The sequence below is a fragment of the Vicia villosa genome, linkage group LG7, assembly GCF_029867415.1.
Source record: "Vicia villosa cultivar HV-30 ecotype Madison, WI linkage group LG7, Vvil1.0, whole genome shotgun sequence".
Classification (NCBI taxonomy): Eukaryota; Viridiplantae; Streptophyta; class Magnoliopsida; order Fabales; family Fabaceae; genus Vicia; species Vicia villosa.
In genome coordinates, this window is record NC_081186.1 from 104,994,618 (window position 1) to 105,010,776 (window position 16,159).

A 16,159-nucleotide genomic window follows, 5' to 3' on the forward strand; every position below is an offset into this window, starting at 1 on the left:
GAGTGTTTTTTACTTGTCCCTCTTCTTTCGATAATAATATTTGTTTAGTTTAATTTTCCGTTATTTTTTCATTGATAAAAAAAATTAGAACGCCCATCAAATATATATAATTATTTTGTTTGTTTTATTAACACATGATATTCTGTTCATACTGATATAAATTATTACTAGATGTTATAAAAATAATATATTTATTGCAACTAGTATCTTTAAATTTCCAAATATATAATTTTTTAAATGCATGATCAAGTATAAAAATCACATTTTTATACATCTAAAATTAAAAATAAAAAATAATCACAAACAGTGTCACAAAATTTATGTTGCTAAATAAACTCAAATAAACCGATGTAAATAGATCCATAATGCATACCTATTACTTTTCCAACTCTTGGTTCGTTGCTTATTATCCTTTGTAAATTGCAGAAACATGAAAGTCAACTCATCTTGGTAAAGGCAAGATGCACAACAAGTCGCCAGAAAAATTGAACATTAGTGACACCTATTTCTAAGAAATAACAACAAAAGTTTAATTACATCAATTGGGTGATCAAAAGTTACACCTAGGTTTTATAAAGTGCAAAAGACGTGGACGGGCAAGTTGAACTACAAAGGCAAAAATAAGCCATTAAAAGGATTCAACATGAAAAGGTTTTTTATAGAACTGCAGCAAAAGAGATGAAGAAACCACACTAAGAGAAGATGCAGCCATACAAGCACCAGCAAGCCATGGTGGCAATCTGATTCCGGTAAACGGGTACAAAACACCAGCCGCAATTGGCATGCCTAAAATGTTGTAACCAAGAGCCCAAATGTAGTTCAGTCTGATACGAGACATGGTCTTTCTAGAGAGATCTATGGCTGTAATCACATCTTCCAAGTTGCTTTTGACCAGAACTATATCAGCTGCTTCTATAGCTACATCAGTTCCGGCACCTATTGCCATACCGACATCAGCAGCAACCAAAGCCGGAGAGTCATTTATTCCATCACCTACCATTGCCACAGTCATTCCCTTCATCTGCATCAAGTTTTAAGTGAAAAATCAGAAATCAGAAAATGTTTGTATTTTTGTCAGACTATCTACGATATTGTATCTTATGTAATTTTATAACCAAGATGTGTCAATTAAATTAGTTCATCATATCAAATTGAAATGAAAAAAAAAACTGGTTTTAGCATGAGTTTCATATAGCTGGCTCAGAAGCTTTACCTGCAACTCTTTCACCTTATCAGCTTTGCCTACTGGATCTGTCTCAGCAAAGACCTGGTCAATACCAACTTCATTTGCAATAGCAGTTGCAGTAGCAAGGTTATCTCCCGTCACGATGACGCTTGTGATACCCATGGAGTGGAGAAATTGTATAACACGTTTAGCCTCTGGCTTTACCGGATCAGATACAGAGAATGCTCCAGCAATCTTTCCATTAATTGAAACTAAAACACAAGTTCTAGCCAGATTCTCATTTTCAGAGATGTACTTCTCCGCCGCGGAAGATATTTTAACATTACAAGCATTCATGAGTCTCCTGTTTCCAACTAAAACTGTTCTATCCCCAACTTTTCCACTTACCCCGGCTCCCATGTGTACCTCAAAATCAACAACATCTGGCACTTCCTCAGGGCAAGAACCGAACTGCTTGCGAAGCTTTTTTGCGTGCGCCACAACAGCTTTTGCTATGGGGTGTTCGCTACTTGCCTAAAAATATGTACATATAATTAGCTTATTTATTATGGAGAAATGTTAATTAAGATATATAGATTGGAAAAGATTCATTATCATTGAGAATTGTTCTTGTTTTTCATTTCACTAAACAAAATTGGAACCTGATTCTATATAGCTCTACCAATATTACATTGGTCGAGTGTGGATGAAAAAACATGGTTTGGTGGAGAGACCACATCAAAGTTTGCCAACCAAGTAATCCGACAAACATTAATCATAGGCAAATTTTGGTGGTTACTTTGTAACTATGATATGGTTAGTAAAAAAATATAATTCTCTCTATAGCAGGATCCAGGGAAGGATAAATGTGTTAAAGATCTATTTTAGTGTTATTCGACATCTATCTGCAAGAGGCCTACTCCACCACTCGAACCACAGCAGCAACTACGACCATTGCACCAAGACTTTCATTCTCACTCCATTAAACAAGTATGATATCAAAATCTGAGGACTACATACTATATAGAATTTTCTTCCAAATCTCCTTAATGACATAAACAAGTATGATATCAAAATCCGAGGACTACATACTATTTAGATTTTTTTTTCCCAAATCTCCTTAATGAAAGACAAACTACGTTCGCTCTTTGTTTTTCTTTATACTTATTTGATACTAGTAGTACCGATTTTACAATAGAAGCACTTGAAATTAACCCAAGCATTTTTTTAAGCTTTAGTGAAAATAAAAACTAAATTTGATTTCTTTTTCTGTATTCTTCAATATCTTTCGCACATGTTCTAAAAATGTTAATAAGAATAGCACTTCATAAATTTGCAGCTATCCAAATAAGTACAGGATGCAACATAAAAAAAATACCTCAACCGAAATTGCCATGTCACATAACACCTCCATAGAAAAGTCAGGAAAGAGCACTGCACTAACTACTGCTGGCTTCCCAACTGTTAGCGTCCCAGTCTTATCAAATACAATAGTCTTTACCTGCATCGAAGTTGGGAACAATGAATAGGAATTTATTTTAATAAAACACGGACAAATTTTAGAAATGTATTGCAGATTAGCATCAAATAAACACTACTATGGTATGCACAACATGAATGTCTTGGATACAATGGAAAGTGAAACAGAGCAATCTTAGCACCCAAAAAAATATATAGCTTTGGCGATGTTTTTAATGCAAACTGCACAAATAACATCAGAAATTTGGAATGTTGTTTACCCTTCAATATCTAGTTATCATGGTTCAAACATTTAAATCCTGATAAACAAAACTAGAGGGAAAGGTTCACATGTTGTGTTAAAACTACAATATTGACAAACTTTCGAATTAGTATATTCTCCTAATGTGAGAAAAATTTACATAGAACTGAAGATATGAAGAACCTGGAAATTGAAATTTCATTACCTTGTGTGCCTTCTCCAGTGCATCTCCACCCTTGATGAGCACTCCTTGAGAAGCACCTATGCCTGAAGCCACCATGACTGCAGTTGGTGTAGCTAGACCCAAAGCACATGGACAAGCAACTACTAACACAGAAATTGCAAACTGCAAAGCAAGCTCAAATGCATCCATTCCTTTTGGTATCCAATGTTTGGGGTAAAACCCCACTTCCCCAGGAATGAGCCACCCCAGCCAAGTTGTGAATGCTACAACAACCACCTAAGAATGCAGCTGCAGAGTAAGCATCTTCACAGGGATAATATATTGTAACTATCATTGCAATGCTTATGTAAGTTAAGAGATAAAATGACACGGTATCTTAATTATCCCTTCATTTTTAGTCCAATAATATTAGCGTATAAACAGAAAGATGGAAAGAAATAGAAAAGTTCATCACTGAACAAATGACAAATAACATGTAAGTCATGTCTTCAAATGCTTTTACATGAGCCAGAATTCCTAGAACCCAAAACTGAAATGATTATATTCATGCCACATCAAGATAAAAACAAATAAAACCCAACCCAGTTAAGAAAATTTATGTCATGAGCCAGAATTTCTTATCACCCATAAGAAAATTCCCTCCCAATACATGCTTATCACTGAAGTAGTCTATTCTCCATAATCATACATATAGTTAGAGGGAATCAACAGTAACAATAATCAGAGGTTACCATTTACCAATTGGCGGAGCCATAGCAGGTGCCAACAACAATGTTAGCTGGACTTTGCCAAGTCGCCAACAACAATGGTTTCTTAAATTTATAGGCGACAAGACAAAGATAATAATCAAGAATAAAATATGAAATATTGGTTTTTAACTTTAATCCTTGACACTTGGAATTTCAATTCATAGGATCATAGTTCTGATCAAATATATAAAAAATTATACGTGAACTGATTGCTTTTTAATTCCATGGAATTGGAACAGCAATTCTCAGTTACACACAATTGTTGTATCATGTGTAGCATAATCAACAAGATTCCACTCTATTATTTTTAGATAGATTTACCACCATAGTTTCTTGTAATACAGACTAATTTGATTTAAAAACCAGTTCTTTTGCTCTATTTTTCAAATGCAGCCAAACAAGATAGTTGGAATTGCAAGGTCCAATTCCAATGCTTAATTTCAGATCCAACTCCACGCATCAACCGACACATAAAAGTATAGCTAGAAAAAAATACTCACAATTGGAACAAAAACCCTTGAAATATCATCCGCAAGTTTTTGAACTGGTGCTTTGGCAAGTTGAGCAGCTTCTACGAGTTGAACAATTTGAGAAAGGGCAGTGTCTGATCCAACATGTGTAGCCTTAACCAACAAGCAACCATTCTCATTGATTGTTCCACTGATAACCTGTTAAACACATTTTGAAAAAATTAAAAATGCTCTCAGCACGCTATCATGCTACCTTAACATAATTTAAACCATCAGAACTTGGATATTTTTAGAGATTGTACACATTTCCCTAGATCCCCCTTCCCGTGAAAAAAAGAGAGGAAGATGTCAATCCAATGTGTCTCTCTGTTTACAATACATCACAGACTACATTCACTATCTCACTTTTTAGTTACACCTTTTTGGTTCAGGGTTAAGATGTTGCTCATTCTCAATCCTATCTTTCATAAAAATCTTACGCGCACCTTCATTAATGTGTTTGCCATTAATTTGTTGAATTTCTCCTGATCTGCTAATTCGTAACATAAAAAAATACTAGTCAAGGGTCCTAACACATGTATAATACCTTGTCTCCTGGACTTTTGGCAATGGGTCTTGCCTCCCCTGTGATCATACTTTCATTTGCATAGCTTTGCCCTTTTATAACAATACCATCGATGGGAATTTTAGCCCCAGGCACAATCTTAATTATGTCATTCTTTTGAATAAGTTGAGTGTCAATTTCTGTCTCTGTGATGATGTTAGCATCAGTGTCAATTGCTACTAAATAAGCTTTATCAGGAACAAGTTGTGTTAGCTTTCCTAAAGCATCTGATGTTTTCCCTTTAGCCACAATCTCCAAGTATTTTCCTAGTAGAATAAAGGATATTAACATGGAACTGGTCTCAAAAAAATCTTGTCCTTGAAATGTATCTGAAGTCAGTGCTTTTATTACAATATATAATGAGTAAAAATAAGCAGCATTAGTGCCTAATGCAACCAGCACATCCATGTTAGCAGATCTTCTCCTCAGTGCATGATATGATCCCAAATAGAACCTAGTAACAGTAATAACAATAGCCATTGTAAAATGCTTGTACAAACCTGTATCTATAGAAAACAGATACATACTAAACCATCTTCTCACTAATAATTAATAATAAAGGTAACACAAAACTGGGACTAAAGTCAGTAAACAGTTTTTCTTATAATAATAGTACCTTTTTCCAACTATGAACTGCACAGGCGTGCTAAGGATCCATCTTAAAAACAACCCAAGAGTAAGCATATTATGAAGCTTATAGTTCAACCAGTTTCCATATGGGGGAAGCATGGGAAGCACCATGGCGAATACAAACACAGGTACAGAAAACAAGCAGCTGAACAAAAACTGATTTCTATACATGCGAATTTCATTTACTTTATCCCTTTCTCTTTGTCCAGAAGGAGAGTACAAAGTTGCTAGATACAGCTTGGAGCCACGGCTAGCTTCTTGAACACAATGAATAAGAGTTCTCGGACCTGTAATATCGGGAACATAGCTAATCGTAACTATATGTTCTGAAAAGTCCATTTCAACACGGTTCACACCTGCAGCTAACTCAAGGTAAGACACTAACACATTAGCATCTTCTTCAGTATCAATCCCTTCGATTTTTAGATGAACTTTGTTTGCGTCATTCCCAGAACTAATAAGTTCTCCTCCAAAGCCCGCATCTTCTATAGCTTCAATTATTTTTTCAGGATCGGCAAGGCTAGGATCATAATGCACTTTTGCCTCCTCTAAAGCTAAACCAACTATTGCCCTTTTCACTCCATCCACCATTTGAAGTGCTTTTTCAACCGACTCAGAACAACTTGTACATGCCATTCCTTTAATCCTGATTCGGCACACCGATATGTCTTGGTCATGATCATGAACCTCATTAACCTTAAACCCACTCTCTTCTATGCTTTCTTTTATTCTTTTTGCCTACATTAAAAAATGATTTATTACCTTAACATGAATCCTTATTCCATATTTCAATACAAAAACATTAACATAAAAATGAATATAGATTATGAAGTTCATATAATAATAATATATCTTAAATTGAATGAGTGAAATATCACAGGTTCAACGCCCTAAATCGAATGTTCATTCAGCTACCAACTAAATTGAATTAATGAGCCTGTTTGCAAGCATTTTTATTCATTACTAAAACCAACCATGTTAAATTACATATAAATTTTTTATCATAAAAAAAGCTCAATAAAATTAATATAAATTTGGACATAGAGATCAAATTTTGACTCATTTTTTATTCAGAAAGTTTTATAATATTCTAATTGCAAAAAATCATTCAAAAACTTAAATCTACTAAACATGGAATAAACTACTCACATCATAATTTTACCTAAACTAAAAGTAAAATTTTCAAATTCCATTAGGAAAACAAAAGCGTAATAAGAATAATACTAATTAATAATTAATAATAATAATAATAATAATAATAATAATAATAATAATAATAATAATAATAATAATAATAATAATAATAATAATAATAATAATAATAGTAATAATAATAATAACTGAAGATGATTGTGTGGCTTACAGTTATGAGTTTGGGAACAAATTTGACGGCGGCACGGCCGTCAAGTGACGAAACTGCAATACTTTCAACGCCGTTAAGATTCGCAAGCGCCGATTCAATAGAATTAACACAAGAAGCGCACTTGATATCGCTAATTTGAAACGTAACCGTCCGAACGACGACGTTTTCTTCTGCAGATTGCAACAGAGGAATCTTCACATCGTCAACTCCGTCATCTTCCATATTCGAATCGAAGAGAAATAATCGAAAGAGATGATGAAGACGAGTTTCGAATTTGGAGCGAAGGAGAAAATAGGTTTTGGAATCGAAGGTGAAGAAAAAGAGGGAGAGATTTTTGTTTTGTAGGGTTTATAGCTACGGATGTAACGAGAAGAGAGATAGTGGAGAGTACGTGACTGCGTGCGTCAGTTTAGTTTTTTGGAATGAAGCTGGAATGGAATCGTGGTTTGAACTTTTGAATTGGTAACGACTTGGGACTTTCTTTCCCACCAAAAGTCGGCACTTTACCGATTCTGCCCCTTTATTCGTTATTCGTTATGCTAGTGGGTAGATAAGGTTGATGGTTTTCGGAAACAGGGGCTTATTCGGTATTTTGATTGTTTGTTTTTCTTAATGGAGTAGAATTTTTCATTTTTTTCTTAGTAGCTAGTATTAACTTTTTTCAAATACTGTGTTTTATTCGTTGAATTGACGAGAGCTTTATTAAAGCTAGCTTAGAAAATAATAACGTCTTCCATTTTTATAGAAAATAATAATGTATAAAAGTTAGAGTTAAAAGGTTGTGCACAGAAGTGAAAAATAATTTTATACTGTCATTAAATAAAAAATTATCAATTTGCCATGTAATTAAGTAATTTTTTAAATAAAAAAATTGTTTAATTGGATATGGTGATTGGTTGAGAGTGTAAAATATCTTTAGACTGTCAATGGATCATCCCTTTTCTCAAAAAGTTAATATTCTTTGTTTAACTTCTTACATGTTGAAATAATTTGTACGACTCCGTGTTTATTTTTATTTTTTGGAAACATTCAACTCCTTGTTTATGTACACAAGATTAGAATCTTTCCACTTTAAAAAAGAAATTGAAAATTTATTTATAGAGATACAATAGTTTGAAAATTTTAATTATATTTAATGATAGTTAGACTTAATTGATGATGGGATTTGTCATTTAAAAATAGAAATTTATAAATAAAGTCTTTGATATTTTTAAGGGTTCGTTTTCTTCAAGCATTTTATGTAGTCCTATTTTTTGGATTAATATTTTTAAAAATAATATTCATATCAGTCAATAGAGGCTAGATCGGACTAAGAAAAAATATGTTTGGGTACAGAAGTGAAAGAAGAGATATAGGCTAGCTAAATGCCCTGTGATAATACTATCACGAGTCAGGATAAATTTGAATGACTAGTGACCATAACTCGTTAAGTAATCTTAATTTTTTCGCTTAGTCTTCCCTCTTTCTAGCATTACGAGATGCATAGTCCTCTAACGTCTTTGCTTGGAATTCCGGTATTAAGCCTGCGGCTGAAGCAGAGAACCGCACATGTAAGTGTTTGACCAAAAATTTAATGTTCAGAAAAATTTATAATATTTTTTTAATTTAAATTTATAAAAAATTAAAATTAAAAATAAATATGAGTAGTAGTAATAGTATGATGTTATAGTTAATTAAACTTTATTTTTATAAAATTTTGGATCCCTACTCTATAAGCATGAAAATTATTATGAGAAAGCCTCTATTCTAGAGAGAATGTTGTTCACATTCGTCAATTTAATTAAACATCTTCTTCTTCTTCAACGTGGCAAAAAAGTGGAAATACTAGTCACTTTCACAAGAAAGAAAATGAGTTAGGCCGGCTAAGCGTTCAGTTAGTTGTTGAACCTCCTTGACATTTGAGGGTCTTCTCATGTTTATGATTACTTGACATTTATCCAGATTCACCTATATGCCCTGCTTGATGAGCATGAAACTTAAGAACTTTCTCGCCGGTACACCGAATGAACACTTGATTGGATTAAGGCACATATTGTAATCTCTGACGGATCTCATGATATCTTTCAAATATGCAGTGTGGTTTCCCCTTTATGTCGTCTTCATAATCATGTAATAAATATACACTTCCAGTTTGTGTCATATTTGCCTTATGAACACCTCATCCATGAGTTACTGGTAGGTGGTGCCATCGTTTTGTGCCCGAAAGGCATGATGTTGTAGTAATAATTATCGTGATTTGACATGAACACCTTCTTAGGAGTGTATATGGGATCCATTTTAATATAGTTGTACCTCAAATATGTGTCCATTAAACTTAAAGTTTGAAGCATAAATACCCGTCAATTAGGCGACCTATATTATGGAGGGGATAAGGATCTTTAAGACATGTTGCATTGAGATCGGTGAAGTCAAAACACATACGACACTGGTTCAATGCCTTTCTCACCAAAGCCACATTAGCTAGCCACAAAGGGTATTTGATATCTGTCATAAAATCATCAGTTATTAGCTTTTGAACATTTTCGTCAATGGTAGTTCTCTTTTCTTCACCAACCTCACATTTTCTATGAGATACTAGCTTAACCGAAGGATTTATGGAGAGTTAATGACACAACACTCTAGTGTTAATTCCAAGCATATCCAAAAGATACCAAGGGAACATGTTGACACCCTTTATAACATGGCAATCAAGTCTTTCTCTTTCGATTCAGACAACGAGGTGCCTAACTTGGTGATCTGGTGTGACAGAGGCCTGACTTGGATCTCTTTCACATCTTCAGCTGGGGTGAGTTTTACTTTCAGATCGAAATCTTAGGTCTCAGCTCTCCGCATATGAGTCATTCATTCTAGGGCGAGGGACTGCAACCAAGGCGAGGTGCTCCCTTACTATAGTCAAGCTATTCATGGTAAAATTTTGTTAGAAAATTGAACCGAATCATACTAAATCATTATATAAGGTCACTCGAACAGAACTGAATCGTTTCAATTTTTCTAGAACCGAACTGAACCAAAATTTTTAATATGGTATAACGGTTTTGTATTACGAACCATACCAAACCATTAGAAGACAAAATTTTCCAAACTAAACAATTTGTTAAAGAACCAAACCGTCATATATGATTTTGAATAAAAATTTTATTAAATTTTTTTTATTTTGGAATAAAACACAATTATTTTATTTTCGAAAACAAATCAATTTTTTTCGAAAAAACCGAATTTTCTTATTTTTAGTTTTTTTTTTCAAAAAAATCAACTTTTCTAATTTGCGGATAAATTCTACTTTTATTTATTTTCGAAAATAAAAAAAATTATTATCGAAAAAAAATCAACTTTCTTATTTAAAAAAAAATGACTTTTTTATTTTTGAAAAAAACAGACTTTTCTGATTTTGGGGAAAAATAGTTTTTATTTTTTTATTTTCAGGAAAAATCAACTTCTTTATTTAAAAAAAATCGACTTTTTTATTATTTTTTGTAAAAAATTGATTATATTTTCTTCGGAAAAATCAAAATTTTGTTATTTTTAAAAAAATCGACTCTTTTATTTTTCGGAAAATCAACTTCTTTATTATCGTAAAAAATCTACTTTTTAATTTCGAAAAAAATCAATTTTAGTTTCTTTGAAAAAATCATTTTTTGTTATTTTCAAAAAATCGACTTTTCCAATTTTTGAGAAAAAATCTAAGTTTTAGTTTTCAAAAAAATCTACTTTTTTTATTTTTCGTAAAAATCAATTTTTTATTATTTTAAGAAATTGACTTTACTAATTTTTCCGAATAAATGGACATTTTTATTCTCGAAAAGTCGGCTCTTTTATTTTTCGTAAAAAATAAACTTTTTATTAATTTTTAAAAAATGACTTTTTTTTTGTAATTTAACACATATAAAATTTTTTAATTTTTAATTTATTTTTTTAATTTGAGATTGGTTTATGGCTGGTTTATATTTTGTTTGAATTGATTTTTGGATGACCCATAATCAATTCTGGCTAATTTTGAGATGTTTGTTTTATCAAAAGTAGAATTGATTCAGCCTTCAGAATTGATTCTACTTGAAGTTAGAATTTGTAGCTTATACATTCATAATTATTTCTGGATAATTTTTACACTGAAATTTATTATTCAACTCACTTTTACATAAATGTATTCAAACATAAATCAATTTTGCTAAACTCAATTCTGTTAAAATCAATTCTACAAAACTCAATTTTTCTAAAATAAATCATATTCACCGCCAATCCAAATAAATGGAGAGTGCCATTACTAAAGTTTGAGAGTATAAAACATTTATATTATTGAAAAATGTGACATATATTTTTCATATTTTAATTTTTATATATGAAAACATTAGTAATAACATTCTCCAGGAATGAACAGAGCGGAATGGAGCGGAACGGAGTGGGATGGAGCGGAATGGAACGGAGCGGAAAGAAGATACCATTCCATTGTTTGGAAATTTTAGAACGGAATAAGACAAATTGTTCATTCCGCCCAAATCGGAGGGGAAGAAATATGGTGGTAAGTGATGGAATGGAATGGAATCCATACCACTCATTTCCGCTCCGCTCCATCCGTTTTTAAATTATCCAAACAATGGAAAATTATTTTATTCAATTTCATTCCGCTCCGCTCCATCCGATTCCATCAATCCAAACAAAGGCTTAGTAACCATTACCATTAGAAATGATTTGATTATTTTAATTCCAATTTGATAAAGTGTCAACGGTTCAATTAGTTCGGTTCGGTTCTTGGTTTTTTGAACAACATAGTAGCCTGCAATAAACAACAAACAAAAAGCCGACCCGGTCGAACCCCATCTCGATGCTATTAATAACTGCATCCAAAATCAAAGACTCAACTGAGTGACTGTAATAAAAAAAAAAAAAACATATCTACACAATGAAGCCATTTTCAATTTTCCTCACCTTCACCATCTTCATCATCGCATCAGCATTAGGTATCATTCTTCACGATTCATTGATTCCATTCTTCACATAACACATCACACAATTTCCTCTTTAAATTCTTATTCATTTCGATCTAGATTTTTTCAGATCTAGTTAGTTTCGCCCTTCAATTGTTCAATTTCTACGATTTTTTTTTGAATTTTTCAGTTTTGATTTCTGATTTTGTGTATTTTTTTTCGTTCGCGTGTTTCAGTTGCTGCGAAGAATGCTGCTGATGTAACCGAGTTGCAGATTGGCGTTAAGGTAAATTGAAATTCGGATTTCAGGATCGTTAAATTAATAGGCGTGATTTTGGTATTTTTGTATCGAGCTTGTAATTACCTTTAATTTATTTGTTTTTTAAAATTGTTACTGATGTATATGACGTGTCAGTGTCACTGTCGTGTTTCCGATTCATAGATTTATACTTTCCTTAGAAATTTGTGATCTGTGTGTTTGTAACCTAATTTGTGTTTAGTATGGTAAAACAGCTACTAAATGTTGAGTAATTTGTTGTAGAGGTTAGAGCTGGAGAACATAAGAAAGCATGATTTTTCCTTTCCTATGATGCAACTACTTTTCATCAATAATAATGCATTTGATTGTACATTACTGTGAAAATCGGTCTATGTCTTTTTTGTTGCTCACTATTTGTACTCTTTGGCATTGCAGTATAAACCAGCATCATGTGAAGTTCAGGCACACAAAGGTGATAAAGTGAAAGTACACTACCGGGTGAGTAATTTCTTATATAGCCTACTTTCGAATTGTCAGCTACATGCTTTGAGGAATTTTGCTATTACTTTTACAACCATTTCATTTGTTCTTGTGATGGCTGATGAGTAAAGTATTCACTTAATTTTTGTCTATCATGTTTCTACAAATTGAACATTCAGTTGTTCTGTACAGGGAAAACTCACCGATGGAACTGTATTCGATTCTAGCTTTGAAAGAAACAGTCCAATTGATTTTGAGCTTGGTGGTGGTCAAGTGATCAAAGGTAAACACACAGCCACAAATAACTCTAGTTTATTTAAATTTTTTTTTAAAAAATTTCTGGTTTCATCATCAATAACGGTGATAATGAAGTAGCTGCTGAACAGGTTTTCTAATTGATGCACATATTATTATCATGAGATCTTATCTAACTGAAATAGTAAAAAAATTACTTTGATGATTAAAGCCAATAAAAAATTCCATCAGAAAAAGTAAGTAAAGCAAAATGACAGACTAATCTAATGGGAGGTGATACTTGATGATTTGAACTATTTATATAGAAAAACACACCCGTATTTCTTCAGATTTTATGTTCTTATCATCATTTAAATTTTCTGGCCACCAGATTCCCGTGCTATAGTTTATAATCATAACATGCATGTGTGTATTTACGTAATCATGCAAGCATGTAAGATTTAGTTTTATTACAAAGTTCTGGTTTATGATGGGAGATCTTCGAGATAGATGATTACATGATTGCTCCTCTTCTTTGCAGGATGGGACCAAGGATTATTGGGAATGTGTCTTGGTGAGAAGCGAAAATTGAAAATCCCAGCAAAACTTGGCTATGGAGAACAGGGTTCTCCACCAACTATTCCAGGTATTTTATCATGTGATAACGTTATAATGCTCAGGAGCCAAAACCTCTTTTATATTAAGATAGTGAAAATTTATTATCTAACAGCTAGAAAATCTGGTTGCCCTGCTTATATATATGACATTGAATTGAACCTACAGGTGGTGCAACACTTATATTTGACACTGAGCTTGTGGGAGTGAATGACAAAAGCTTAAGCGAAGAAAAACCAACCTCGTCCGAACTGTAGACAAATCAGCTAGACTATTGGCATCCTGTGATAGTTTACTTTTGTTTCTTAATAATGCTTTCAACACCAAGGTTTCGTTGTGTAACCTTTAAGTGAGGCTAGTTTAGAAAGATTTTGCTGTTGTACCCTATAACTTAAATACATCTATTTGGTATTTTTCTAGCTTTCTTGAGAATTTTCATTGGATTGTGCTTCTCTATTAATTTCTTGCAATTGTGTTGGTTTGAGTTTCATGGTAATCCTTATAAGGTCAACAATGGGAACACAGTCGATACAAAGTATAACCTTTTCGGGGCGCATATAATCGGATTTTATGCAGCAAAATGCACATGCTTGGGTAATCTGTTTATAACTACCAAAATCAACGTATAACCATAGTATAGTGGCATGCTAGTGATGAAATCCATTGCCACATCATTCCAAACTTGTAGCGGTATAGGAAAGGATTGGAGTAGATATGTAGGCAGGAAAGGGCTGGAGTAGACATGCAGGCAGGGTGTTTGAGGACTTGGCTTGCTGACAAATAAGATATTTTGAAACAAAGGTGTCAATATCCTTAGACATATTAGGCCAAAAAAATTGTTGACAAATTCTGGCCTTAGTTCTATGTACTCCCGAATGACTAGTCGATCTTTCCAAAATAATAGATGATTTCAAACCTGGTAATTGGAGTCATGTTGGGTTCCTTGTAAACATTTTTGTTTCAACTTAGCTAGTGCCACATCTCCTTCAATAATATTGTTGACATGATATAACCATGAAAAAGGATTGACAAATTGCATCTGCTGTGATGTTTTCCCTCCCGGGTTTATACTCATCGGAGAAATCATATCCCAAGAGCTTATGTAACTAACCCTATTGCTCTGACGTTGGAATAATATGGCTTGTTAAAGAATTAAGAATCTTTTGGACACTTCAGATGATGAACTTGCAAGTAGTGGTGAAATTTAGCAAAAACTTCCATAATTGCATACAATTCACGCACACATCTAAATTGTTTCTGTATTTCAATAGTAAGCTTCTCGGAAAACTAACCAATGGGGGGTGTTTGGCTTACTCCAAAAGAACTCCAACATCTGATCCATATGCGTCAGTTTCTAGGATAAGAAATTGGGAGAAGTTCGGTAAAGTGAGTACTGATGGCTGAGTAATTGCTTGTTGCAGATGTTAGAAGACTATAGTGGCTTCATCTGTCCAAACAAAATTATCTTTAATAATATGGTCAGATGGAGTCAAGATCTTCTCAATTTCCTCCCTTCTCCATTTTGTGTATTATCAAAGTTTTAAAAATATTAATATAATAATGTGATATTTAATGGGTACATTTATTTTTTACGCATTTTATATGCTACAAGAATATAATAATGGAGAAGAAAAATGGAGAGAAAAAATGGAGATGATCCTATCTCGGTGAAATGCGAGGCAATGGAAGCATAATTTTTGACAAATAATCGGTAGTTATCCATAAGTCCTAAAAAATCTCGGAATTACTTAATGTTGATAGGGATAAGCCATTCTAACACAAATTTGACCTTAGTTTGATCCATATCCACTCCGTTGCCTGAAACGACATGTCTAAGGTAATTAATCTTGTTAAGACCAAAATTACATTTCAATAACTTAGAAAAAAGGAAATTGTGTCAACGGTGAACACGTACTTTTAAAATTGTAACATTTAAATACTGGATACACACCCGTACCAAATACATACCAAATACATGTATTGTACTTGTGGTATTTATGTTTTTTCTCGGTTATTTTGTTTAGATTGAAATTTATGATTTTACCATATATTAACACAACATATTTATGTGTTTTAGTTTATTTATATGATAATCTAACATAATTTTTAATTATTTAAATTTTTATTGTGATGTTTTGTTTAAATAAAATGGGGTAGACATAGTTTAGAGTTTAGAGTGTAGGTTTAAAATTTTACTCAATCTCGCATTAAAGTGAGTGTGGGATGGATGGATTCGTGGACACTGCATATTTTAAACTTAAAAAACAAAAATTTATATTAATGTATGCGATCATAAAAACTCGGAAAAAAAAAACAAGACGAATCGGAACATACATTAGAAAGAGTACAACCTAAACTCTTGACACACTCCGCACTAAAATACAAATAAAACAGACATACCTAACGAGCTCAACCTGTTTTGGTGCCCTACTTTTTACCAATATTAAAAAAATGTATTTGATTTATACGATACACTGTCCTCACTTAGAGTTGAGCAATGAAACCTTATCTATAATATAAGAAAGTTCTATCTTTTTGAACTTTCTATGTGGTGCTGCCAAGTGGCTTAGTCTTAGAGCAGAATTTGTTTCTTCTTGATGCGCCATGTGTAATTTTGATGATTAATGAAGGTATGTTGTTCCATATTCCACCATTGATGTCTCATGTCATTGGCATTAAGTTCGGTTTGTCCATGCAGCTTCTATGCTCCATTATTATATGTTACAAGCAGAACTTAATGAGGACTTTATATGCTTCTTTCCAT

General features: G+C 32.8%; 2 protein-coding genes across 2 annotated transcripts; one reads left to right on the forward strand and one right to left on the reverse strand.

Annotated features, from left to right (window-relative positions):
* Positions 1 to 505: 505 nt before the first annotated feature.
* LOC131616367 (copper-transporting ATPase HMA4-like) lies at positions 506 to 7,427 on the reverse strand. The gene is made up of 8 exons (XM_058887681.1): positions 6,886 to 7,427; positions 5,509 to 6,260; positions 4,875 to 5,346; positions 4,319 to 4,486; positions 3,091 to 3,345; positions 2,544 to 2,666; positions 1,214 to 1,699; positions 506 to 1,021 (listed from the first exon to the last, which is right to left on the reverse strand). Exons 1-8 carry the CDS (start codon positions 7,105 to 7,107, stop codon positions 629 to 631), a joined length of 2,871 nt encoding a protein of 956 aa, XP_058743664.1. The 5' UTR covers positions 7,108 to 7,427; the 3' UTR covers positions 506 to 628.
* A 4,281-nt stretch (positions 7,428 to 11,708) lies between these two features.
* LOC131616370 (FK506-binding protein 2) lies at positions 11,709 to 13,833 on the forward strand. The gene is made up of 6 exons (XM_058887684.1): positions 11,709 to 11,840; positions 12,044 to 12,093; positions 12,502 to 12,564; positions 12,739 to 12,829; positions 13,322 to 13,426; positions 13,564 to 13,833. The coding sequence occupies exons 1-6, from the start codon at positions 11,783 to 11,785 to the stop codon at positions 13,650 to 13,652; spliced, it is 456 nt and encodes a 151-aa protein (XP_058743667.1). The 5' UTR covers positions 11,709 to 11,782; the 3' UTR covers positions 13,653 to 13,833.
* Positions 13,834 to 16,159: the final 2,326 nt, after the last annotated feature.

What these genes read in the sequence shown, in the direction of transcription:
- LOC131616367 (XM_058887681.1), bottom strand. Translation starts at nt 7,107, where the DNA reads ATGGAAGATGACGGAGTTGACGATGTGAAGATTCCTCTGTTGCAATCT. An exon ending in CACTGGAGAAGGCACACAAG is followed by an intron (nt 2,667 to 3,090) that starts GTAATGAAATTT and finishes ACTTCGATGCAG; the next exon opens with GTAAAGACTATTGTATTTGA. An exon ending in ATAAGGTGAAAGAGTTGCAG is followed by an intron (nt 1,022 to 1,213) that starts GTAAAGCTTCTG and finishes AACTTGATGCAG; the next exon opens with ATGAAGGGAATGACTGTGGC.
- LOC131616370 (XM_058887684.1), top strand. Translation starts at nt 11,783, where the DNA reads ATGAAGCCATTTTCAATTTTCCTCACCTTCACCATCTTCATCATCGCA. An exon ending in CATCATCGCATCAGCATTAG is followed by an intron (nt 11,841 to 12,043) that starts GTATCATTCTTC and finishes CGCGTGTTTCAG; the next exon opens with TTGCTGCGAAGAATGCTGCT. An exon ending in AGTTGCAGATTGGCGTTAAG is followed by an intron (nt 12,094 to 12,501) that starts GTAAATTGAAAT and finishes TTGGCATTGCAG; the next exon opens with TATAAACCAGCATCATGTGA.